Source organism: Eubalaena glacialis, chromosome 3 (genome assembly GCF_028564815.1).
Source record: "Eubalaena glacialis isolate mEubGla1 chromosome 3, mEubGla1.1.hap2.+ XY, whole genome shotgun sequence".
NCBI classification, from domain to species: Eukaryota; Metazoa; Chordata; class Mammalia; order Artiodactyla; family Balaenidae; genus Eubalaena; species Eubalaena glacialis.
In genome coordinates, this window is record NC_083718.1 from 172,287,582 (window position 1) to 172,313,398 (window position 25,817).

Genomic DNA, 25,817 nt, shown 5'->3' on the forward strand with positions numbered 1-25,817 from the left:
CCGGGTTCGGCTGCGTCCGTCCCGCCGCCCGCCCGTTGCCGCCGCCGCCGTCGCCGCGCTTTCGCTTCGCCGGCCGCCGCCTAGGGGGGCTGGGGCCGGGCCAAGCCGCCACCGCCGAAGCTGTTGCCGGGATGCCACGGGTGTACATCGGCCGCCTGAGCTACCAGGCCCGGGAGCGCGATGTGGAGCGCTTCTTTAAGGGCTACGGGAAGATCCTGGAGGTGGATCTGAAGAACGGGTGAGGAGGACGGAAGAGGGGCCTGCCGGGTGGGGACGGGGCCCCGGCGGTGGCGGGGAGGCCGCGGGGACGGGAGTGGGACGCCTACCCCGCGCGGGGCTGCCGGCCTGCTCCGGCTCCGCCATAGTCGCGGCGCCTCGGGGGCGCGGGTAGGCCCCGGTTCCCACTGCGCCTGCGCGGGTGGGGGTGGTGGAGGGATAATGGGAGCGGTGGTGAGGCTCTGAGTGGGACGGGGAGAAGGAAAACCCGAGTGGGATTGCGGCTCCGGGAGGGAGGGCACAGCTCCAGGGCTCCGGGGAGGCCTGGGTTTTTCCTTCCCAGGCGCTGGAGCCGGAGCCGGAGCCTGGTTCATCTTCAGTAGAGACCGACCTTTCCCGCTCTGAGGGCTGCTGGAAACAAACAGATTTCCTCCTCTCTTTTCACCTCTTCCCCAGTCTAATGGATCAGATGGTCACAACGCATCTCTCCCGGGGACGGGAGCTCTGAAGGGACGCCCTTTTTAGACTTGTCATGTGCTACACTTTTTTGGGCGGGAGACTCTAGTTTGAGTAGTCTAGGGACGGTTTCGAAAGTATCGGCTTGCGGTGCTGAAAGCCTTCACCGTTCCCTCTACAAGGGTAAATTAAAGTCTTAGCCTGCTATCTTTAAGACTGCGTACAGAGTTTCCATGCTGGGGTTTCCGTTCTCCAACTTGCCAAAAAATTGTTTTGTCGTTGTAGAATTTGTTAGAGAATAGTGGCCACCGTGACTAGTCAACTAGTTGATGTAGACGGAGACCTACAGTTAGGAAATTGCTAACTTACTACCCACCCGGGTATGGTCTGTTACTTGTATTCCTAATCTACTTTGGTAGAGCAGGGCCCGCAGGGGCTACAAGTTTCAGGGAAAGCATGAGGAGTCAGCCCTGGAAAAGATATTCAACAGGGAAAACTGTGAGAACCGGGAAATGTTAGGTAGGACTTCAAAGACATATATATAAAAAAATAAAAGGAGTGGGGAAACATTTTAGGGTACTAAACCTTGGCTGTTAGAAGAACTCTTGGCTTTTTTTTTTTTTTTTTTAAGATCTACTTTGCAACAGGTCTGATATGGCTAGAGTTTACTCCCCAATGTAATACTAGCAACTAACACTTTAGAAGTTATGAAAGATACCTAAGTTGAACATTTGAGAAAAATTGGAAGCTACAATGTACTCAAACTGTTGGCTGGGTTTAAAATTTTAACAAGTCATTTCAAATTGATTGTTAGGAAGGATCACCTTCTTACTAAGGAAAATGTCCTCCATCAAGTGTTTATTATGAATGCTGATTTCTTTTAGAGTAGAAGGTTTAGGAAGTTACTCATTTTGTACAATAGAGCTTTCAGTTCTTAAACGTACTAGATAAAGTGGGTGGGGGGTTGTTCTTGTGATACATATCATGTGTCTGAACAATCAAGTTCAAACTCCCAGTTTTCTTCAGAGCCCAATTAAGTTGACAGAGTAAATTTTGTGGGGAAAGCATGGGTTTTGAAAGCAAACAGGCCTGGGTCAAATCGTAGCTTCACCACTTACTACCTATGGACAAGTTACTTCTCTGATTCTGAGTTTCCTCATCCACCAGGAAAAGGAAGATTAGAGATAATAGTTGTAAAGCATTTGGCTCATAGCTGTAAATGGTAGCTATAATCAAAGGGATTTGATCTTGATCATAAGGAGACACCTTAGCTTAAGTGTTTAGTAACACAAAGCGTATTTGGTGAGGTCTGTTCTCTAAGGTTACTCAAGTGATAGTGAGCAGGAAATGATGTTAATAGGAAAGCTAATTAATGGAACAAATATGTTGATAACTGACAAGATGCCTCTACTGTGCTAAATGAAGGGAGGAGGCAGAAAACCAGTTCTGCCCTTGAGTGAATTAGGTGCTTGTGGTTATAACATACACTTTGAGTTAAGCAATGCTTGCTCTCAATTTAAACTCAAGAAGTGAAACTTGGAATGGTTTGTCTGAAATAGGCTTTGAAGTGTGGATTGACTGGGGCTTGAAGTGTCTGGGAGTAGTGTATGTCATAACTGGTGATGGTAGAATAAGGAAGAATTTTGAGATATAAACAGTCTAGCTTGGATTGAGGCTCATGAATGATCTAGAAGTTTAACAACATAAATCAGAAACAACAACTGTAAGATTTTACACTAAACATTCAAAATCATGGATGGGAGTTCAAATGCTCTGGAGGGAATAATTGAGCAACCTGAGAAATGGTGATCTAAGAGGAAGGATCAGTCGATCCTTCCAGGACCCTAAATACGTGGGTCTCTTGGGGAACTATTCATTTTTACAGTTGTGCTGCTAAACCATGATATGCATGAAATCTGTGATTGAAAGTCAAGGGAGGGCTTCCCTGGTGGCGCAGTGGTTGAGAATCTGCCTGCCAATGCAGGGGACACGGGTTCGAGCCCTGGTCTGGGAAGATCCCACATGCCGCGGAGTAACTAGGCCCGTGAGCCACAACTACTGAGCCTGTGCGTCTGAAGCCTGTGCTCCGCAGCAAGAGAAGGCCGTGACAATGAGAGGCCCGCGCACCGCGATGAAGAGTGGCCCCCGCTTGCCGCAACTAGAGAAAGCCCTCGCACAGAAACGAAGACCCAACACAGCCAAAAATAAATAAATAAATAAATAAATAAAAGAAAAAAACCCTCACACCGACAGTTGGTCATTCTAGACCAATAAAATCATTTAAAAAAAAAAAAAAGAAAGAAAGAAAATCAAGGGAATGAAGAATGGGAAGTCATTTTAGGGATTTGAAGGCAGGTGTGACAGTCACCAAACAGGTGCACCTCCTGGTAGCATTCAGGAATCATTGCAGAGGAAAATGACTTCTGAACAAAGGACCAATGGTATATAGATGTATTTCAAGCAACTGACTGGATTAGATGGCAGTAGCACAGAGGAGTTTGAAAGGATGGCATAATTTAGCAACATGTGTAAGCTTATAGTCCTGGAAACGTACGAAGGATAGTAGAGCCCCTTGAGAAGCCTTTTTAACATATCTGGATTGTGATTATTAGTAACTGAAACTCAAAAGATTTTGGATGGTTAGGGCTTTGAAGAATTGCTGAAGAGTTCAAATTTGTAGAAGTGAAATTTATCAGTAGACAGTAGCTATGTTGAGCTGAAGGGTTATAGGTAAAGTTCTGAATTAATTAAGTAGGCGTAAAGCAGTGGTATAATAGAAAGTTGACCAAATGAGGCAGCAGATGAGCTCTCCAAAGGAGATTTAGTATCCAGGAGGACATTTTATGGACCCTCTTGGGATTAGGAGAAGGGAGGTGTATGCAGTAATGTATTGCCTGCTTTTATTGTACCAGGTAACCCTAATCTAGATTGCCTTAGTCTTAGAGAACTCTGGAAAGATGGTTTAGTTTGGGGCCACGAACATGACGTAAATCTCCCACGACAACATAGGCCACTCCAGATCCCCTCTGGTCTCCTTCATTTGTATGTGCCACACTAACGCCAGCAAGAGCCACGGTGGGCCAGGGGTCAAGGAAGCAACAATATTAGCAGCTGTTTATAGCCTTCCAACTCTGTGGTAACTTTTGCTGTCTTTGATTATTTGTGAATTCTGTGAGCTTTCTTTTTTATTAGTAAATCACTTTTTTCATGTAAAAATGTAGATTTTTTTTTTTTAAGTACAGTACTTTCTTTTGCCACAAAATATTGTGGTTTTGGTCTCAGATCTTTATATTTTAATTTTCCCATATTTTAGTTAATGAATGAAACATATCACATCCTAAGATTATTTTATTTGCCTAGTAGCTGGACAGGTAAACCCCCAAACCATTGAGGGTTTGGGGGGGGGGTTGGTTTTGGTTTTTTGTTTTAGTTGGTCAAATGTGTGAATTAACGCTCTCCAGGGAAACTTGGCTATAAATTTCAGAACCTTTGTTTCATATTACAGACAGTGAAATTGTGAACAGCCAGAATTTTCAGGGGTGTCCTGGTCTGTGTAGTTGGATTTTCATGATATCTAAGTATTACCAAGAAGTTTTTTGTTTTCATCCTCTGTTTAAAATTCCTTCAAGTAGAAGATACCCCTTAGTTAATTTTTTAAATATGTTACGGCTTTCAGTGAGTCAGGTTGTTGTTCTGTTTGTCCCTGAGCACTGTAGGGCACTGTTAGGCCTGAGATACTGGGATGAATCTCTGCCAACCCCAGAACCTACACAGGGATTTTCTCTTGACTGAATCCTTGATGAGAGCTTGTTTTTCTTCTTGTCTTTTAAAGAGGCAATAAGGAAAATATAATTGATGTTCCAGGTTATTGGTTTCTGGTTAATTGAACTGGTAGTTTAGTATTAAAAGCCCATTCTTGGGAATTCCGTGGCAGTCCAGTGGTTAGGACTCTGTGCTTTCACTGCTGAGGACCCAGATTCAATCCCTGGTCAGGGAACTAAGATCCTGCAAGCTGCATGGTATGGCCAAAAAAAAAAGAAAAAAGCCCATAGTTAATCTGTATAGCATTTCAAAATAGTATGTATTTATTTCTGATTATAAAAATTTTACATATTTATTGTACATTTTTTTAAATATAGAGGACAAAAATTAAAGATGACAGTATCTGCACTTTGAGACTTTGTCTTTTTTCCGCACGCAGGTGCATGCACTTCTTAAGCCTCCCCGCCTCCCTTTTTCACATTGGATTTGTACTGTACGTTCTGTTTTGTAACCAGCTTCTACCTAACAGCCTGATCCTTTTGTCATTAAGTGTTCTCCCACAACCTAATTCTTAAGGGCTACGTAGTATTCCCACATATAAATACTATTTAATGTACATAAGCAAAACCATGTTGCAAGACATTGCGGTTGTCTTTGGTTTTCCACTATTTTACACATATATAACGCTGTGGCAAATATCCTTTATGTAAATCTTAGGGCAGATTCCTGAAAATGGACTTTGGAGTCAGAATGTATACAGTTGTCCCTCAGTATATTCACAGGATTGGTTCCAGGACCCACTGCAGATACCCAAATCTACGGATGTCCAAGTCCCATAGTCGTCCCTCCACACCCACAGGTTCAGCCAACCCAGGATATGGAGAACTGAGTGTACACATTTTTAACTTTTGCTACCTTTTGGTTTCCATGGTATTTATATATATTTTCGCCTGCTGTATTTAAGAGTTCCTATTTTTCTGAACTCTCAACTACTCTTGATCATAATTTTTTAATATGACTTTTTTTATGACTTTTTAATTAGAATGTCTAAAAATATATATTAGGAAGTTATCTTGCAGCCTTTAAGCCTTATCTTTTTAGCCTACCAAGCATAACAGGTTCAAGAACTCTTTTTAGAAAATAACTTTTTGACTGATTAGAAAATAAGTACAGGTGCATTGTAGATAATTTAGACAATACCAAAAGCAGAAAGTAGAAAAGAGGTATCATTAAGAATCCTTTTAACATAGACAAGGTCTTATGTGCAATTTTATGTCCCACTTTTTCTGCTTAATTTTTCTCATATTTTTTCTGTTACGTTAAAATCTTTCTCATAAACATCATTTAGGGCTGCATAAAATCCATTGTATGGCTATATCATGATTTACCCAACCATTCCTCCTAGGCTGTCTCTCAATTCTTGCTGTCCTGTATAACCTTGTGATGGATATCATGTGCAAAAAACTTTGTTTGCATTTTAATCATTCCTTAGGATGGATTCTATGAAGTAAAATTCATGTGTCACAGTAGGAGTGAGCATTTTGAAAGCTCTTGATGCGTATAGCCAAATAACTGCCCTGCAAAGCCGTGCCAGTTACACTTGTAGCAGCAGTGCATGAGCACGCCGATCATGGCAGCCTCGTCAGCACTGAGCCGATGGTACTGTTCAGCGTCTTTGCTAATTTAACAGGTGAAATGATTTCAGGTGTTTTAACCAAGAACTTTTTCTTAAACAAATAAGAAATCATGAGAAACAGGGCTATGGATTAAGCAGCATTCTGTCATTGTTTTATTCATAGTATGGAATGTAACTGTTACAAATGTGACCAAGTTGTTTTTGTACTGAAGTCTCTTGCTGAGGTCAACATACCTCCCCCCAAAATGTATTAGGTATGTTACTTTTTTTCTTAAGCCATGGGTAATTTTTAAATTTCTGTCATTTTGAAAAGTCATTGCCAAGAAACCATACCATGCTGCGGTTTGACCAAACGTTACCACCTTAAACCGCCCTGGCTTGAGACTTCCACTCCTTGTTGCTGGTTTCCCAGTCAGTTTGTGATAAGAATAAACATCGTCTGTAATTACTTGGCCAAGTCACTTTAAATCCCTATTCCTCAGTTTTATAGCTTGCTCCTCCCTTCCTTGTTGATGTATCATGAATAAAAGGGCCACATGAAGTATTTTTCCCTTCTTAAAAGGTAGGCACAGGATGTAGACTAGATAAAATGTGGTTTGGGTTCCCGATATTTTTGGATACTTCCAAGTAACCTAAACAGCAAATTGTATTTTGAGATCCTCGGAAGGAAGGTGCTCCAAGCATCTGAGAGAATACTATTGGGGGTGGTATTTATAAGTTTGTAAGCTAACACTGAAATTTTAAAATAAGTGTTGTCTCTAGTTTGTACTGACAGGGAAACTGAGGCACGGGGGATTAAATGACAGGGCCAAGGTTACAAAATGAGTTATTGACAACTCTGGAAACTGAAGATCTTTCTTATTCACATACCAGATAGAGCATGGGTGGTGTCAGCCAAAGTTGCTCTCCGTGTTGTTTCCTTCCAGACGATTCATTCCTATCCTTTGGGGCTTGCCTTCAAGGGTGAGAAGGTAGTTCAGGTTCCACAGCCTGAAGTCCTCAGTCTCTCTGCAGAGGCTTCCAACAAGCTGCCAAGTTACTGCCAAAAGTGAGACAAGTGCTATTTTTTTATGACGTTGGCCCCGGACAGAGACTGCTACTGATTCTCCTCAGGCTACTCTTTGCAGAGCTGAAGGGTGGTATCAGCTTTGTGATGGCTGACCAGGGTCGGATCTGTGCAAGTAAATGCAGTGAACAGTCTCTGTCCTGTTGTCATAGCTAGGGCTGTCTGGTCTTGGAGTATCCTGAAGGTGAGGGATGGATTGTGCCCTGGATTTGCACGCCTGTATTTTGAGGAAATGCCCAACATGACCTTTTCTATGTGTTGAGATGAAAGTCTAGAGGTCCTGGAACTGCACATGATGCCTGAAGAGCCACTTAAAGGGCCCTCCGCCAGGGCCCCCAACCATGTCTTGTGCCTGGATGCCAGATGGGGGCCTCCGTGAACACAGACCTCCAAGGCCTAGAGAGGGGGAAACTGGAGGAGGGAGGTTTGAATTCAGCCGTCAGGAGTGAAAGAGGTGAGCAGGAGGCTTGGGCAAGGGGGTCAGGAACCACAGACCAGATGAACTGACTTTGAGAAAAGTTATTTCATGTGGATGAAATGAAGCTATTGATCCATTAATGTTTAAGGAATTTGAAACATCCATTAAAATATTAAGTGAATTAAATGACTGATTTTCAAGGGAAGGGCATCCCCAAGAAATAGTATGGGGAGTGGCATCTTTAACCAAAAAAAAAGAAACAGGGACCGTGGGGTGGTTATGAGGGACATGGAAACAGCCAGGATGGTCCCAAGAGGCATAATTTCTAAGAGGCTTTAACACCTGTCACCCTGCCTATAGTGTGGTTTTAGAGGTAAGTACAAACTGGTTTTGTTTGTAGCTTTGGTATGGAATCAGGTAGTGTTGTCTGCTGAGTGTACACCTTTATTTCATTAACTACAAGTAACAGTGATTCTGTCTTACGTTCTAGGAGTTTTATTCTAAATTAGCAATATGACTTTCATCTCTTGAGTTTTTTAAAATTGTTTTTAATTTGTGATTGAGTCTTCATGAGCTTTAGTGTGTCATCAGGGAATAGTTGATCTCTTTTCTTGTGAGACCTTTTAATTTCATTTACCCTTAGTGTGGATAAGTGTCAGAAAATTGAAATGTACACAGGTATGACTATGTTTGCTCCCCTTTAAGGAAAGCAGCCCTGTTGACTTTAAAAGGTCACAGTGAAACACTTCATTATGACAGCGGGGTTATGGTTGTGATAGTTTGATCCACAAACTATTTGCAAGTATGTTGCTTCCTGTGGGTAGTCCGATTTTATAGGGTAGAAATATGGAATCAGCCTAGTAAAAGTGAATTTGCTTAGTTCATTTTTGAAAGGCTTTTGGATAGTTGAAACAAAATGGCAAATAGGCCCATAGACCAGTTACAAAGTAAGACTAGATTTGAAATTGGTTACAGATTCCTCTCTTGCTCCTGCTTTCTGAAGGAATTTTGTATTATCACTTAGTTTTTAGAATAATGATTGTTTCTGTTCTCTTTTCCTCACTCCAGTATGTGAATATTCCTTCAGAGATGGGCTGGTATTTTCTTAATGATTTGTTATCTTTCTCTATTTTCCTAGACTGGTGTTAAAATTTTGATAACTGACATATAGGTTTGGTTCCACTATTAGCTTAGAGGATGTTCACAACTTATTAGCACACATCAGATGCAGAAATGGTATTTCTTGCCATTTAATATTTCTCATAAGATGCTAATATTCATGCGGGCATTTGTCTTCCACAGCATATAATTTGATGTAACTGATTTTCTGTGCTAGAGCTTGTGTTTCTCAAACTGTTTGCTCTATGGACCACTTCTTTCCACTGGTGTGGAGATAGTAGAACGTGGTGATGAAGTGTTGATTTTAGGTTAGGACCTAGGGTTGAAGAATCCCAGGTGTTGGGTAGCCTTTACTTAACTGCTATAAGTGTTCATTTCTTCATCTATGAGATTATCAGTAAATCTCAGAGTTGTGAACATTATTATAAAGGATTTTGAAAAGGGAAAGAGTCCTGGTGGGCTAGAGTAGTCATGTTAATAGTGGTTTGGAGTTGAATCAGATCATAGATGGCTGTCATCTGCAAAGTACTTTTCTGGTTACTACCATAATCTTTGTATAATTGGAAGTCTGTAAACTTTATAGCATTCTTTGATTTCTCATCCATTTTTTTCCCACACCATTCATGCTTATATTTTTTGGTCCCGGTCACCATTCCTTACAAAACTAATTAAATGCATTCTTAAATACATAATACTGTCAATATCCATTCACATCTACCACCTCTAAGCCCAACCTTCCATCATCTCTATGCTGGTCTAATTTTTGCTGAGCCTTAAAACCAAAGACAGATTCCAGGGGTTAATATGGGGCCACCAGAATGGGGATTGCACAGAATAATCTTATTTTTCCTCTATTCTTCTAGTCTGTTATGTTCTGAACCCACACATGTTTTCGGAAGGACCAGATGGCTGACACTGGCTAATGGGAACCAAAAGACGAGTGAAAGTAACCTGGTTGTCACATACTCCAAGCTTAGGGGTGCTTCACCTGCCCCAAGATCAATTTCTTTTTTCCTCTGGAGAATTGACCCAGCTGTATCAAAAAAACGTTAATACAGCCTGGCTTATCTAAGGTTAGATTATCAAGTCAAGCAGCAGCACTTGTTGAATTTGAAAGGATTGTGCTCAGGACTGTGGGAGAAAAGAAACAGCTGCCTTTACAAAGGCACTGTGACCTTGTGGTTAAGAGCTTGGGTTTTGGAGTCAGATGGACCTGGGTTCTAATCCAGCTATACCGCTTAGGAGCTCCTTGACTACAAGCCAGTTGCTTAGCCTCTCCCAGTCTCATTTTTCTCATTGTAAAATGGGAGTAATAGTAGTAGTAGTAGTGCATTCTTTGCATATGATATGAGGAATGAATGAAATATTATAGATGAATTATTTACTGTGTGCCAGGCACTGTTCTAAATATTAACCTTTGTTAATATTAAAGAGCTCATAATCAAATGAGAGGATAAGCACAAAGGAAAAAGAACAAGGCTTGAAAGGTCACCAAAACATTATCATGTAAAACATAAAATTGAATAGAAGTGCTAATGCTAAAGACAGTGCTAAAATGCTTAGAGTCCGGCAAGTTTCTGAGACTTCATGAAAGAGAATTCTCAAGTCTATGGAAGATGGTTGCTGTGATTCACCTTGCGTAATCAAGGCATTCCAGGTTTAGAGAATGGCATCAACAAAGATCTTTAGGAGTCAATATAGACCTCTGAGCAAAAGAATGATAAAGCAGCTGACTTTCCCCACTACATTTAAAGAGACAAGTTGACTAAGTAAAAATAGCCATATTCTTGAACGAAGGAAGGTGATCAAACAGGAAGAGACCGCCCTGGGGGCCCAGCAGAATGAGCACACTGTAGAACTAGGCAGTGCACTAAGTGGGCAACCGGAGAAGAACAGCCAAAGGCAGTGACAGTGTTGTTAGGAGTGAATCAGGTGGTCAGGGGACCGAGAAGAGAGGAATCATGAGGTAGGTTTTCTTCTTTGAAGGTGGGGAAAGATCAAGTGCAGACTGAGCTGTGGCCAACGTTTGCAGACCAGGAATCCACACTAGCTCTAAGCAGAGAGCTCTTGGTGTGCGGGAACTGCCAGTTTGCCGACGTGAAAAGAGCCCCAGACTGGGTACTGGTGAGCCCTGAAGTCGCACCCCAGCTCTGCCACTCAGTGAGCACGGGTAAGTCATCCACCTTCCACGGGTGGCCGTGATGGCCCTCCCTCCTCTGAGGCTAAAGAGAGGGAGGCCGGAATGCCCAGAGCAGCCTCCTTCCTGTCTCAGGATAAAAAGGATCTCAGGAACCCACTTTGTGTGGTAGGAGCTCCTAGTGGTGGGTTATAAACAACCCTCAGTTACTGGGATAGTCAAATTGCAACCATAATCAGTGACTCAGAGCAGTGAATGTGACATTGGTTAATTCTACTTTGAGGGCCTGACCACTGCTTCCCTGGAATTTTGCAGACCTTTGGAATTGGGGGCACTTACATGGTTGTCACTCAAAAGCTTTCTCTGAGTTGGCCTCACCTGAGCACTAGAGAGTTGGTTGCAGAAGTGTCTTTCTGCAGTTTTCCAAGCAGTTTATGCAGAGAGCAAGAATTTTCGTTTTTTATTACTATCCTGTTAGTGTGCCCTAACTTTTTTCACCTCATAACACAAGCTGGCTGAAGCATAGGATCAACACTGAGTGCTTTGAAAGAAAGCTGTTTGATTCCTGTTCACTGAATGCCGTTTCTTTCAGGGTAGATTTAAGGGCTCTGCCCTTAAAGTACATTGCTGTTGACCCTAGTTTCAGGGTTCAAGCCACCCCATGGGTTAACTTCAACAGATGAAAATTTTTCCTTGGCTACAGCAACATCCCTAATCCTGACCAGCCATGGAGAGGTTCGGTTCTTGCAAGGAAAATGAGTGAATGTGGGAATGGCTCACCACATTGGGAAAACAAAACTCACATCCTGCTGATGGTTGGCTGAGGACTGTCATGTCCACATACAAAGAAAAGCATGTGGCACAGTTTTAGGACAAAGGTGAGCAGAGATCCACCGTGGAAAGGGGCAAATTTTTCTTATAGAGAGAACATCCAAGGCGTGCCCCGGCGGTAAGCAGTACTGGCGGGTGACAGCAGGCACACGCATGGAGGCTTGCTTTCCCTCGCTCCTCGCCCCCACCCCCCGTCAGTCAGCTGGTGGTGCGCACCCCCTTAGTCACGCCCTGTTCAGTGAAGATGTTTGGAAGACGGAGATGGCCCTAAGCCATTTCTGGAGGGGTGAGATAGACTCCCCAGCCTCTTCAGTAGGACATACAGCGTGGTATTTGGGACCATTGGTGTAGGTCATTAGATCAGGGGAAGACTATTCAGCAACAACACAACCTCAGGTGGTAATTTTTCTTGGGTGAAAAAGTGTGATTAACATTTTGAAAATTGAAGTCTTGGAGCACTTTAGTTTTAAAAACATGTCATTCCAGTTCTAGCATTTCAGAGTTCTGACTGATAGTCTGAGCAGTACATCAGCTGTTGAATGAGGAAGACCAGCACATTGGCAGTGGTATAAGAATGGACTAAAGTTTAGAGCAGCCCACGTAATTCAACGTGGCTTTTGTTTGTGGTATCCAGAATACCTATCTATAGTTGGTAAGAATCATGGTGCCCACTTTTCTTACAAAATGGCAGGAATTCCTCGGCCATCATTTTTTGACTAAATTTGTTGGGATTAAATGTGATCTAGAGGAAAAGAGTGGGAAAAGGCAATAGCAGAGAAACATTGAAGAAAGGAGTTTTTCTTTTAATTGAAAAAATTTACATTTAATAGTTAGGCCATGCTTTTTGTTCTTTCACATAGGTGTAGAGAGAAAGGTCGAAAGATACAACATCTGGGAGTCAAGCCAGAGGAGGCATATTGGTGGGGGTTTGATTTGGTTTGGTTTCTATCAGTCCCTACCTTAGAGGGATTTATTAATTTGTAGTAGATTCATTCTCCTGAATTCCTTCATCTTCTTCATTCTCATACTAGAATTACTGAAAGATGGTTGTTTTTAATAGAGAAGAGGAGGGGTGTCTGCAGCTAGAATTGAGAAATTTATCTGCTGGGTTATGTTTGTAAGGCTTATCTACCGGTCACACCAGAGATATGTCTACATAAATACACACATGCCAACACATAGTGTGTGCACACATGAATGCGTGTATTTTATATCCCTCCTTTGACAAATGATTCAAAAGGAGAGTACTTTTTGGGAGGGGAGATTACTTTCACGTTTTTTGCTACAAAGCACAAAGGGATGTTAAGATCGATTTAGAAAGATTCTCCCGTGTTACCAGGAAGAGCTTTGCTTTCTTAAAGGCACTAGAATTTAATTCAGAGACAGTTAAACTATTTAAATAAAACTAAAATTTTATCCCATTGTTAAGCCAGAGGAGGACTAATTTTCATTTTAACTGTCATACTTTTGATGTTAGGAGAAACCTCAGAGATGTGTAGTATAGCTCCCTCATTTCACAGATAAACTAGAACCCAGAGAAATAAAGTGATTTAAATGTGCTTTTCAGAGTTGGTTTATTGCAGAACCAGGACTAGAACCCAGGCCAGTTCCCGCTGCTCCAGTCTTAGGTAGAGTTCTGGAGTCATGCCACAGGCTTTGAATGTCAGCTTTGCTGTTTTATTATGCACATTGTTTAATGCGATGTGCCTCAGTTTCCTCATCTGTAAAACAGATAACAGTACCTGGTTCTTGGGTATTGTGATTATTAAATAAGATAACATTGTTTAGTACATAGAGATTACTTAATAAATATTAAGTACCATTTTATTGTTGCTATCTAGTCTTCCTGCCTTATTTGGGGAACCCATTCACTCCACTTACTTACCAATTACTCCAATTACTTACCGAGTGAAGTAATTCTTTCAGTAAAACTGATCTAAATAAACAGTGATGTGGTAGAAGCAACCACACACTGATCTGGTCTTTACTTTGGTCTCAGAACAGGAATCCTATCAGGTATGGTTTATGGTGCAGGAGTATGGTTTAGTCTTCCAGGCCCACCCAGCATGTCAGTGACAGAAGTGACAGTCAGGTTCCTGATTTAATCCTTGGACTGGACTTTGACATTAAAATGTTCCAAATAGATTTTGTGGCTTTTCACAGAGTAGTAGCCAAGATTTTTCTGTGAAATAAATTTGATCTTAAGTCAGCTGTTTTAATAAGTTACTAGGATATCCCCAAAATGTGGCTAAGTAACTTGCTTATTGAAGAAAATGGGGTCTTCTGTGACTTCTTTATTTAATCCTTGGGAGTCAGCGTTGTCCTTATGACATCACATCAGATGAGTTAGGGGCATTGAATGGTGCCGAGCCAGTGTGAACTCTTAGAAGGGCGTGGAGGCCATTTTATCATGCCCGTGTTGGATGTTTTCTCTCATCCCTCTATACTTGGCATCTGGGCAAGTGGGCAAAGCAGACCTGTGACCAATCTTGACAACTAAATTAAGGAAGGTACTCTTGGGGGCAGGAGGTATTTTATGATCTATTTAGGAATAAACCAAAGCAAAAAGTAGTCAGATTTGATTTTTTTATTAGCTCTTTTTTATTTATTTTGTCTCTAAAAATGATAGTATAGCTTTCCTGATGACTCACTCTATTTAGGAAAGAAAAAAGTAGCTGCAATATATTTTATCTATTAAAGATTTTTAATGATCATAAAGCACTTTTTAACATAGCAAGTTATTGATTTGGAGAGGCTTTACTTTGTCAAATATGACAATCATGGTCAAAATCATTCTTACTACACTGCTCGGCAATTCCAGCTTATGGAAGTGTGAAACCATGTTTTAAAGATTCCATAACCCATAAGTTGAGCCAGGTGTCTTCTGAATTGTGTTATTGCAGAACATTTCCCATTAAACACTGGGTGTTTCTGTGTTACTTTTCTTTAATGGAGTTGAGATTCAGTGCCTCTTGAAGTTTGAATGCCACTCAGAGACATTTCAGCATAAAGAACCCTCCAAAGTTTTTAGCTGTACATTGTCACCTTGAGAGACTCTTGTTTGATAGAAACTCTTTCATCTTTAGTAAAGGAAGAATTCCTCAATTCTGAGTTCTCTCACTTAGCATGTTGCTGAGTACAGCATTACATGCTGAAGAAACTGGGATAATTTTGGTCAGGCTGGATGAACTTCTGGCAAGTCTTGTAACCTGTCTTTAGTTTCAGTAGGTGTAAACCCGGAGGGAAACTGTAGTCAGTATCTGCCTATATACATAGCTCTGTTAGAGTTTAAAGATGTTGCTTGTAACTTGTATGATTAAGATGGTTTTGGTTTTTAGGTATAGGCAGTGCTCACAAAGCTAGACTTTTCACAGCCACATCAGAGCAAACTAAAAGTTTCTTGATAACAGTTGATAGGGCATTTGTTTAACCTTGCTTATAAATATCTTACAAATTTTGCCTTTCAGTTTTATAAGTTGTACTCTTCAGCAGGCATTAATAGGATTGGGGTAGGGGGTTGTTTTCTTTTGGATATATGTTAAACCACCAAACCTGTTTGCTGGGAAATTCCTAGCACTACTGTGTAAAAGAAGTTTGCACAGTTGTATATAGATTTTAGAGAATTCCAGTCTACCTGAAACCTCATGGAAATGAATTTGGAATATCATGAGGAAGAGAATAGCTCCAGATTTTTTTCACTGGTAGTGTCTAGAATAGTTAATTCACTTGTGACTTATTTGTTTAGGTAGAGAAATGGGAACTTTAAAAAATTTTTTTCTTTCACTGAGGTGAGTCAAGGTACTGTGATTTTTTTTTTTTTTTTTTTAAACCTGGTTTGTTATTCCATACATGATTTAACAGTTAAGACACAGTGCCTAAATGTAGGTCTAATTGTTCTCTAAGATACCACTTTGGGGCTAAAGCTAAAAAAAGAAAATGAGTTTTTATGTGACTTGAAAGAGCAAATATTCAATCTTGTAGAATTATGTATTTTAATACCTTATACCAAGCATCCCTGTGGAGGTCTTTGCAGTTGCCACCAGCTACTTGGGGAACAGAAGAAGTGGTCTCTGTATATTTAGCCAGCCTCCTATTAGAAAGACAGGAGTCAACCTTCAGAAGTCTCCCTGCCCTCTTGCAGTGCCCGTGGGCACAAAGCTGAGTGGTTTCTGCTAAAGGGAAGAGAAAGCTGATCCATAGTTTGCAAAACCCACCTAACCTTTGCTAAGCATGAACCTCATTGCTTTCTCTTTAATGTTAGTGAAGCTGGGTGTCAGAATGGTGCCAACCAGGATTTTGTTTGCTTTCTTCTAGATATGGGTTTGTGGAGTTTGATGATCTGCGAGATGCAGATGATGCTGTTTATGAACTGAACGGCAAAGACCTTTGTGGTGAGCGAGTAATTGTTGAGCATGCCCGCGGCCCGCGACGAGATGGCAGTTACGGTTCTGGACGCAGTAAGCATTTAAAGGGCATTTGTATCAGTGACATGCCTGTTATTAAATGTTAATTTTTAAAGTAATTAATTAATTAATGTTACATTGAAATGTATTGATATTTAAGCCATTTGTTTTATAAATTTATGTATCTTTTTAAATGTAAAATTGCAAATAAACATCTTTAATAATGTTTAATTGTAATTAAATTAATGACATAAATTTCTTGTTTTAATACTTTATAAATATGTTTAATGATGTGTGTTTGTGTTGTTGTTTTTTTTTCTCTGTAATGCAATTGTTTAACATAGATTTAACAAAGACCTCAATGTTTTAATTAAAAGAATCCTTTGAGGCTAAGATGACTGCCTGTTCCATTTGCTGACCTTGGGTTACCTTTCCATGCGTGGCTCTTTGAACCATTGTGGCCCTTGGCTGACCAAAAACAGGAAGCCATGTGACGACCGCAACCTTTCCCCATTAGACCTGGGTGGTGAGGATCCCAAGGGTTAGACACAGATGAGATTAAACTGAAATAGGTGCCTGAAAATCTTTTTTTCGTATAAAATGTTCACAAAAACTTTAATCACTGTGAGTAACGCCAGTAACTGATTTAGTAATTTGGTTAGTTATTTCTAAATTGTTAAATTGTTGATAGTTTTTAATTTATGCATGTTAATATTAAATATAAATATTAGTGAATATACATACTTACAACTTTGTAAATTAAATTAAATTTTCATGTTAGCTGATTGCTTTTTTTTAAATCTAGATTAGAATTAAGGGTGGGGATAGAGTTATAATATATACTATTTGGGGTGGGGGTAGACGGTATATTTAAGGGGAATATGTGCTGTATCATTTTTTCTTTTTCCTCCACTGAAGTAATCTCATCTATTTGAACCTTCCAAAGGTGGATATGGTTATAGAAGAAGTGGCCGAGATAAATATGGCCCTCCTACCCGCACAGAATACAGACTTATTGTGGAGAATTTGTCAAGTCGGTGCAGCTGGCAAGACCTAAAGGTTTGGGCCCTGTTAACCTTCTGGGTTACAGCTGGGCAGGAGTTAAGGTTGAGTTAAGACGTTATTTTCTGCAGGCCCAGGCACACAGAGAAAGCTTTCCCAAAGCATTTGGAGATTTTCCAATTAAAGTTTCCATAGGAACACAAAAGACACTGGAATCTCACTGCTACTGTATGTTATGGGGCCAGCATGCTAAGAACAACCTATGTTATGTGAAATTTTCCTCTGTAGAGAATGTTACAGAGAGATAACAATATAGTTTCTCCCTAATAAAAGAAAAAATTGCAGCCAGCAGTTTCCTGCAGTATTAGTTGTAATAGGCAAGTTTGTGTCAGCTTCCAGTGTAGAGCCTCATTGGTGAAAATGACTATCTGACCCATGTTCTTTTCTAAGATTTATTTGTTTTTCATTGAATATTTGTCCTGAAAGAGTTTTATTGTCAAAAAGTACAGTCCAGTGGTGTACTGGCCATGCAGTGTACTGATCACAGCTCGTTTTTTGAAAATGGTGTTGGTTTTTAATCTCAAAAGGGAAAAAACCTTATTGAGCGTGCCTTAACCCGGATGGTCTTAGGAGGGCAAATGTAAAGGTTGCTCAGAGTTTCCTATCTCACTTCTCATTTTTAGTCCATCATTAAACAAGTCATCTCTAGCAAAATGAGTGAGTATGTTTAGGTTCAGCAAAAAGTAGTAACTTGTCAAAGCACTTTTACATCTTTTTTTTTCTTTTTTTAATGTGCTCTCAACAGTCTTTAGCAAACAAAGATAAGATCCAGAAAACGTTAATTCGCACAGTTGGTCTTAGCAGAAGAGCTGAGACTAAAACATATGCTGGTATTTTTTCTAGTACACTGTGTTGGTTGTCAGTATTACAGCAGGCCCTTACTGAGTGTCTGCCAACAAGACTGTCCTCTCTGAAGGAATGACTCCAGTATTCTGAGAGTTAAGGATTGAACATTATGGGTAGAAACTAGAAAGGCTTTCAAACTTGGGGTTAAAATGGAGCCTAGCCAACGTCCTCAGTTGGTTTTATACTTCTGTGTCTTTGGCAGTTTCCCTCTCAGGAAAGGAGAGTAGTCGAGCCGATTTCCTAGGAAGTCAAGGGAGCCTTCAGAGCAGGACTTTGGAGCCCACCTGCCTGGATGGAATCCCAGCTCTGCCACTTATCAGTTATTTTACTTCAGCAACTTACTTTCCTCTTGCACTTCATATTCCTCAACTATAAAATGGGAGAAATACTCATTTCTACTCAGAGTTATTGTGAGAAATGAATGCGTTTTTATATAAAAAGCCTAGAATGGTTCCAGGCACAAATGCTAGCTATTAATCACGGAAATGCAAAAATAAAACTAATGTAAGGTGGTATATTGTTAGTTTTTAAAAATGTGTAAATTCATAATAGCCAGTGGTGGCGTTGAGTTGAAATTTATAGAGTAGTGGCATTGAGAATTGGTCATTTTACCCACGGTGTGGGTGGTGCTAAGAATTTAGGTCCTTAAGTCTGGCTGCTTATGTTCAGACCCCAGCTCCTTCACTTACTACCTGAACGACCTTGAGCAGTTTGCTTAATATCTCTTGTATTTCACTTTCCTGTAAAATAGGGATAATGATTGTGTCTACCTCATGTGGCTGTAAATAGGACTAAATTAATTAAATCCTACCTATCATCCAATGAACATTCAATACGTTAGCAGCTATTATTATTAATTTGAAAGTATGGCAATATCTCAACTTGCCCAGGACAGTCCCAGGTGTGGCATAACTTAATAGCATCTTCCTTTACTCTTAGATGTATCCCAGTTTGGATGATAAATTATATGGGCTCCCTGCCTTTTTCCCAGAGCCCCCACTCCTGCAAATAATTCAGCTGAAGTAAAGAAATTTTTGCATGAAGACGGTCATTGCTAGATTATGAATAATGGCCAAGGACTGTATATAAAACCCAGAAGTCCCAGAAGTCCCAGCAATTGGGAAATCCTCAGAAAAAGTATTGGACACACTAATTATGAAGAATGTAATGTATGTTAAGACATGTAAACATTTTATGATGCAGTGAGTAGAGGAATAGTATCAAATGGCATATAGTCAGTGTTTGTAACTTTGCAAAATAGGGAGAGGAAAGCAATAACAAAAATGAACTGCTATTGAATATTCATGTATTCATTCCACAAATATTTATTATTGAGTATATATTATATATAAACAAACATGGGGAAATTGGCTACAAGACCCCAGATTTCATTTTCTTTTTAAACACTAATCACATGTTCTCTTATTTATATATCACTTCAGTATTTATCTGTCATGTTAGTTGTATTCTCTCTTTGGGTTATATTAAGTCCTCAGAGAGAATGAGGAAAGAGGCTTATAATAGTGAAGGGACATGGGTGGTCATTCCACTTTGAAGCCAGAGCTGGACAATATTGTTCTATTGTCTTTTTGTCTTTCGTAATCCATTTTTGAATTTGTTTACCTTTTACCTTAGATATTTATCCACAGCTATACATGTTTTCAATAAGGATTTATGATGAAATGCAAAAGACCTGAGTTAAGTGTAGTAACTTGAGCTTCTAAAGCTTCTGTAAACAATGAACTTGCCACTATAAAATTTGGGAAATGATAGTTAACTAAAAAATTTTATATTCAAACAAAACTAAAGAAACAGTTAAATTATTTATTTATTATCTCTACTACCCACCTAATGCCTAACACTTCAGAGAATCTCAGTAAATGGTCGGTGTGTAGCTGGAAATACTTAAGAGTCGACTTCATTCTGAGGAAAGCTAGCATTTCTTCCTAAAGGAAAGGGAAAACTTTCATTATGATGATTGTGTTAGATATTTTCACAAAATGTGTCTTAACCTATTGGGGGGTTTTGTTTTTCTTTAGGATTATATGCGTCAGGCGGGAGAAGTGACCTATGCAGATGCTCACAAGGGACGCAAAAATGAAGGGGTGATTGAATTTGTGTCTTACTCTGATATGAAAAGAGCTTTGGAAAAGTTAGATGGAACTGAAGTCAATGGCAGAAAAATCAGATTAGTTGAAGACAAGCCCGGTTCTAGACGACGCCGGTCCTACTCCAGGAGTCGGAGTCACTCAAGGTACTACTAATGTGTTGGCGCTTGCTGTAAATTCATTAATGAGCACATAGATAATCCATTTTCATTTTTCTGTTGAAGTCTCAGTACCATGGTTCTGTCTTGTCCAGTTATTCAGAACTTTGAACTGAACATTTATTTGCAAAACTCTTGAACTCTTTTGTCATGAGTACAAATAGAAGTAAAGTCCTTTCTCTGATGCAGGTATCAGTGACCTTCTCTCACATTTCTTCTTGGGTCCCCTAAATCATACCATTACTGGGGGTGAACATGACCACTCACCCCTTGTTACTCTCCCAGATACTCCAGCTACTCAGGAGTGGAGACTTTGTCTTATTTGGCAGCTGTTTTGCAGATGGGCCAGGCATTTGTGAACAAGACACACATGGTCCGTGCCCTCATGAAACTCAATCTAGTGGAGAAGACGGGCATTGAGCAAATAATTACCATTGTGATAAGTATGTCAAAGGGAAAGTACACAGCCCAACTCGTCCAGAGAGCTGGCAGAGGCTTCCCTAAGGACATGTCATAGAAGCTGAGACCTAAAGGATGCGTTGGACATGGTGGGCAGAGAGGGGGGATAGTGCCTTTTTAGCAGAGAGAGCAGCATATTTTGAAGGCCCTGTTGTGGGGAAGGGGGAAGCAGAGGAGCGTGGCTTGAGATGAGGTAGAGAAGAGCGAGATCCTGCTGAGCCACAGGCCAGGTTAAGGGTTTAAGAGTAGCAGGAAGTCATTAGTCTAAGCTTTTCAGGTTTTGTTGTGTTGTTTTTTAACTCTTTATTGAAAGCAATACATAAAGCATTAGAGAAAATATGAACCTTGAGTCCCCTTATACTTATCACCCATCCAGCTTCAGTATCTTTCATTTTGCCAGTCTTGTTTCATCACCCCCTCCTACTTCATTGTTTGAAGGCAAATCTAGACATCCTGTCATTCTGCCTATGAAGTGGGTATCTCTAACCTTTTATTTATTTATTTTATAAATTTATTTATTTATTTATTTTATAAATTGATTGGTTGATTTTTGGCTGCATTGGGTCTTCGTTGCTGCACCTGGGCTTTCTTTAGTTGTGTCATACGGGGGTTACTCTTCATTGCGGTGCACGGGCTTCTCATTTCGGTGGCTTCTCCTGTTGCGGAGCACAGGCTCTAGGCGCATGGGCTTCAGTAGTTGAAGCATGCGGGCTCAGTAGTTGTGGCTCATGGGCTCTAGAGCACAGGCTCAGTAGTTGTGGTACACAGGCTTAGTTGCTCCGCGGCATGTGGGATCTTCCCGGACCAGGGCTCGAACCTGTGTTCCCTGCATTGGCAGGTGGATTCTTAATCACTGCGCCACCAGGGAAGCCCTAACCTTTTAAATAAAATCATGAGGCCATACCACAGCAACACATCTGTATTCAACTTGCCCCAGTTGCCTCAAATATGTATGTATTTTTGTAGTTGGTTTGTTCATATTAGAATCCCAACTAGGTGTACACATTGCAATCAGATGACATGTGTCTTAATTCTCCTTTTAATCATGGCTGCATCCTCCTTCAACCTCTTTTTATTTTCCATCCATTTAGTTGTGGAAGAAACGGTTTTCTGTTTTGAAGATTTTTCCGTAGTTGAGATTTTGCAGATTGTGCTCTTCTGGTGATGTTTAGCACATCCCTTTATCCTGTCCCTCATATTTCCTATAAAGTCATACTTAGGTCTTGCAGGCATTTAGAGTAAGGCCAGTATTTTAGCAGGTGCTTTGTACTTCCTGTTGCAGTGCTTGTGTGGTGTCTGGATGTCCCACTTTGAATGATGATAACATGCATCCGTGTGAGCCGTCCATTATACAGTTCTGCGCCAGCATTCCACCTAACAGTGGAATTATTAACATCTGCTGATAATCATTACCTCGAGCCATTCAGCTGTGGTTGTAACATGATGACTTTCTAGTTTTCTGTTCTTTGTGCATTTAAAGGCTGTAGTTCTATGAAGGATGATTTCCCTCTTCCACCCTTTTGCTACCACCCTAAAATAAATTTTTTTATAAGAAATGGAAAGTAAAAGTTGATACCTTTATTTACCAATTTTCAGTATATTGAATGTGCCCAACCTCACCCAAAGGTGAGGTTGCTTGTTTAGTATTATTTTGAATGAATTCTTGGATCTTTGCATATTTAATGTTTGATCCATTGCAGTCAATTTGTTTTTGCTCAGATTGTTCTGTCTTTGGTCATTGGGAGCCCTTCAGGTTGGCTTCTGTGTCTTTTGGTTTTGTTTGATTTTTGTGTGACTGTGCTTTACTAAATATTTCCCCAAATTTTTTATTGCAGCATTTTCAAACATAAAATGTTGAAAGAATAGTTCATAAACACTCGTATGCTCTCCTTATAGCTTCAACAGTTACTAAAATTCTGCCTTTCTCTCTGTATATTTATAGACACGCCCTATACATTTATTTTGCTGTAGCATTTGAAGGGAGGTTGTGGAGAGTGACACTTCACCCCCAAATACTTCAGCGTGTATCTCCAAGAATGAGGATAAGCACACTTCTGTCTTCCAACCTAAGAACATTAACAGTGATCCCATAAAGTCATCTAGTGTCCAGGCCGTATTCAGATTTCCCCAGTTGTTCATGGCTGTCCTTAGAGCTGTGTTTTCTCCTAGCCAGGATCCATCCAGTCATGTATTGCAAGGGGTTATTGGGTCTCTTCAGTCTGAAGCAGTCCCCCTACCTCATCCCCCCACCCCACCCCACGACAATTACTTTTCTTAGCTTTTTTTTTTTTTTTTTTTAATGCTGTCCCACATTCTGAATTTATGTTTCCTCTTTGTATTGTTGTACTTTATCCCCTGAGCTTCCATAAACTGGAAGTTAGGTCTAGAGAGGTGTGATTGAGATACAGATTAAACATTTTGAGCAAGAGTTCTTTCATAGATGATAGTACCCAGGAATCTTTGAAAGTCTCTTTCCATCATGATGAGAGGTTCCGTCTTTGCCTTTCCTGCCCTGCACCTGGAATTGGTCATTTTCCCCAAGGAGCCCTGGTTGCTTTTGGTAGGAAACGACAGAGTCCACAGTCTCGGCTTATTAGAGACTCTTTAATCTTGGAGGGTACAGTTGACCCTTGAACAAGCAGGGTTGGGGCGCCAGCCCTTCACATCCGCAGTGCCCACACCTGTGGATTCAGCCAACCGCAGATCGTGAGGTACTGTAGTGCGTATCTATTGAAAAAACCCCGTGTGTAAGTGGACCCGGGCAGTTCAGACCCATGTTGTTCAAGAGCCAGCTGTATTTTTAAAACAGCTCTCTGGTCTCAGTTGAATAAATAAGTGAAGGGCAAAAGTGTATGCAGGAAGGCTGGTTAGGGGGCTGCTGCGGTACCAGGGAGAGTGGTGGTGGCTCGCTGGGGGGCAGCCGAGGTGGATGAACTGGAGAAGATCGAGAGGAGAATCAGCAGTGCAGAAGAGGGTGAGGCAGAGAGGGGCGTCGAGGGTGGCTGTGGTTCCTCGTGTGAGGAACTGGAGAATAACAGCGGCATCAGTGGGAATAAGAAAGGAACCCAGCAAAAAGAGCACGTCTTGGGGGCAGTGGATTCAGGAATGGAGGCACTACGAGTTTCAGGCAGGCCATCCAGGCGGAGTGTTTGCGGGTGACTGGATCTCTGGGCCCAGAGCACGGGAGAGAGTTCTCTTCAGCTTTGTGCCTGGACACAGCCAGGGCCATGCATATTTTTTGATAGAAAGGATGTCTGAATTGACTCTTTTCAGCCAGCATTTTGTCAGCAAGTATTAAAAAAAAAAAAAAACTTTCTCCCCTAGATCTCGCTCTCGAAGCAGACATTCTCGTAAGAGCAGAAGCCGAAGCGGCAGCAGCAAAAGCAGTCATTCTAAGAGTAGATCCCGATCCAGGTAGGTCTTTCTGGTATTCATGCAGGGCCCACGTGCACCGTTTCCCACTTTGGTGTTAATGGTGTTCCCAGTCTTCCCTCACCCCAGGATTCCCAGCTCTGGACTGGAGTCTCGGGGGTTCAGAAAGCAGTCCTTGGCCAGCACAAGCCGGGCTTTGTATTGTGCGGCACAGCTCCACACATAGCTTTAGTCTGTTCTTCTCATGAGCAGCCTGAAAGTACGAAGTCACATGCAGCTTCGCCGTCCCCATGTCTCCCCAGGTCAGGGTCCCGTTCCCGGAGCAAGAGCCGCAGCCGCAGCCAGAGCCGCAGCCGCAGCAAGAAGGACAAGAGCCGGAGCCCCAGCAAGGACCAGAGCCGGAGCCGCAGCCGCAGCGCCGACAAGCGCCGCAGCAAGAGCAAGGACCAGGCCGAGGAGAAGGTCCAGAACAGCGACAGCACCGGCAAGTCCAAGAGCCGCAGCCCCAGCAGGCAGAAAAGCAAGAGCAAAAGTAGAAGCCGCAGCCAGGAGAGGGGCGCGCAGGAGAAGCGGGGCAGCGTGAGCCGAAGCAGAAGCAAGGAGAAGAGCCTGCGCAAGAGCCGCAGCCGGAGCCGCAGCAAAGGAGGCAGCCGCAGCCGGAGCCGCAGCAAGAGCAAGGACAAGAGGAAGGGGAGGAAGAGAAGCAGGGAGGAGAGCCGCAGCCGCAGCCGCAGCCGCAGCCGCAGCCGCAGCAAGAGCGAGAGGAGCAGAAAACGGGGCGGCAAGCGAGACAGCAAGTCGGGCAGCAGCAAGAAGAAGAAGAAGGAAGACACCGACCGCTCCCAGTCCAGATCGCGATCCCGCTCAGGCTCGAAGGAGCGGGAACACGCCAAGTCCGAGTCCGGCCAGAGGGAAGGCCGAGGGGAGAGTGAGGATGCTGGCGCCAATCAGGAGACCCGGTCCAGGTCGAGGTCCAATTCCAAATCAAAACCAAACCTCCCATCAGAATCACGCTCCAGATCAAAGTCCGCCTCAAAAACCCGATCCCGGTCCAAGTCTAGATCCAGGTCTGCGTCCAGATCACCCTCCCGGTCTAGATCTAGGTCCCACTCGAGGTCCTAACTGGCTACGACCACAGCTGGAACTACCCAAGAAGTCTTTTGTACATGTTTGGTAGCCGTAGCACAAGTGATTGAAGTAGAACATATGTCACTGCTGTACATTTTTAACTCCCCTAATGGTGTGTCTACAGTTGTTAAGTCTAAGCGCTTCCTCTCCGTAAAGCCTCCTGGCGTCAGGCCTTCCTGCTCGACCGAAAGCAGTCTTCTCTTTGAAAACCCCCTTTACTCATGGCCCACAGTAGAATATCCAAAATGCCTTGGCTTTGAGGCCTGGCCTTTCCTACAGGGAGCTCAGTACCTGGATGGCTTTAAGGCTGGAATGATGACATAGGTAGGTATGGTGAGTTCAACCATTTTGCCCTTGAATTGATGCCCTTTGATGTATGCCATTTAGTGAAAGTGCTAAGTCTTAAGTTTCCTACCACTTTGGTTTCATATTTTTGGACTTAACAAAGTTGTGAATAGCACAGTCGAGGAAAATTGATACCTGCAGTAACCCATAGGAAATAAACTGTAGAGTTCCATATTCTGGTATTGTGATTATATTGTTTTATATTAAAAAAGAAAAGAAAAGAATTTTTTTTAATTTTATTTTTCCCCGTCTTGCAAAGTATAGTGACCCCTGTTTCCATTAAATTTGAATAAAG

At 41.7% G+C, this 25,817-nt stretch overlaps 1 protein-coding gene across 2 annotated transcripts; it reads left to right on the forward strand.

The window, feature by feature from the left end:
• SRSF4 (serine and arginine rich splicing factor 4) lies at window positions 1-25,817 on the forward strand. 2 transcript variants are annotated; one of them, XM_061184604.1, is made up of 9 exons: window positions 156-238; window positions 10,660-10,843; window positions 11,514-11,688; window positions 15,956-16,098; window positions 16,422-16,570; window positions 16,991-17,103; window positions 19,992-20,206; window positions 24,002-24,091; window positions 24,352-25,817. In XM_061184604.1, the coding sequence occupies exons 5-9, from the start codon at window positions 16,480-16,482 to the stop codon at window positions 25,169-25,171; spliced, it is 1,329 nt and encodes a 442-aa protein (XP_061040587.1). In that variant the 5' UTR covers window positions 156-238; window positions 10,660-10,843; window positions 11,514-11,688; window positions 15,956-16,098; window positions 16,422-16,479; the 3' UTR covers window positions 25,172-25,817. The 2 variants fall into 2 exon arrangements, with proteins under 2 accessions (XP_061040588.1, XP_061040587.1); XM_061184605.1 differs by lacking the exons at window positions 10,660-10,843; window positions 11,514-11,688; window positions 16,422-16,570 and having other exon boundaries at window positions 1-238; window positions 24,352-25,816.

Excerpts from the sequence above, each read along its gene's own strand:
- SRSF4 (XM_061184605.1), top strand. The coding sequence starts at position 132 with ATGCCACGGGTGTACATCGGCCGCCTGAGCTACCAGGCCCGGGAGCGC. Across the intron at positions 16,099-16,990 it reads CAGTTACGGTTCTGGACGCA|GTGGATATGGTTATAGAAGA; the intron begins GTAAGCATTTAA and ends AACCTTCCAAAG. Across the intron at positions 17,104-19,991 it reads GCAGCTGGCAAGACCTAAAG|GATTATATGCGTCAGGCGGG; the intron begins GTTTGGGCCCTG and ends GTTTTTCTTTAG.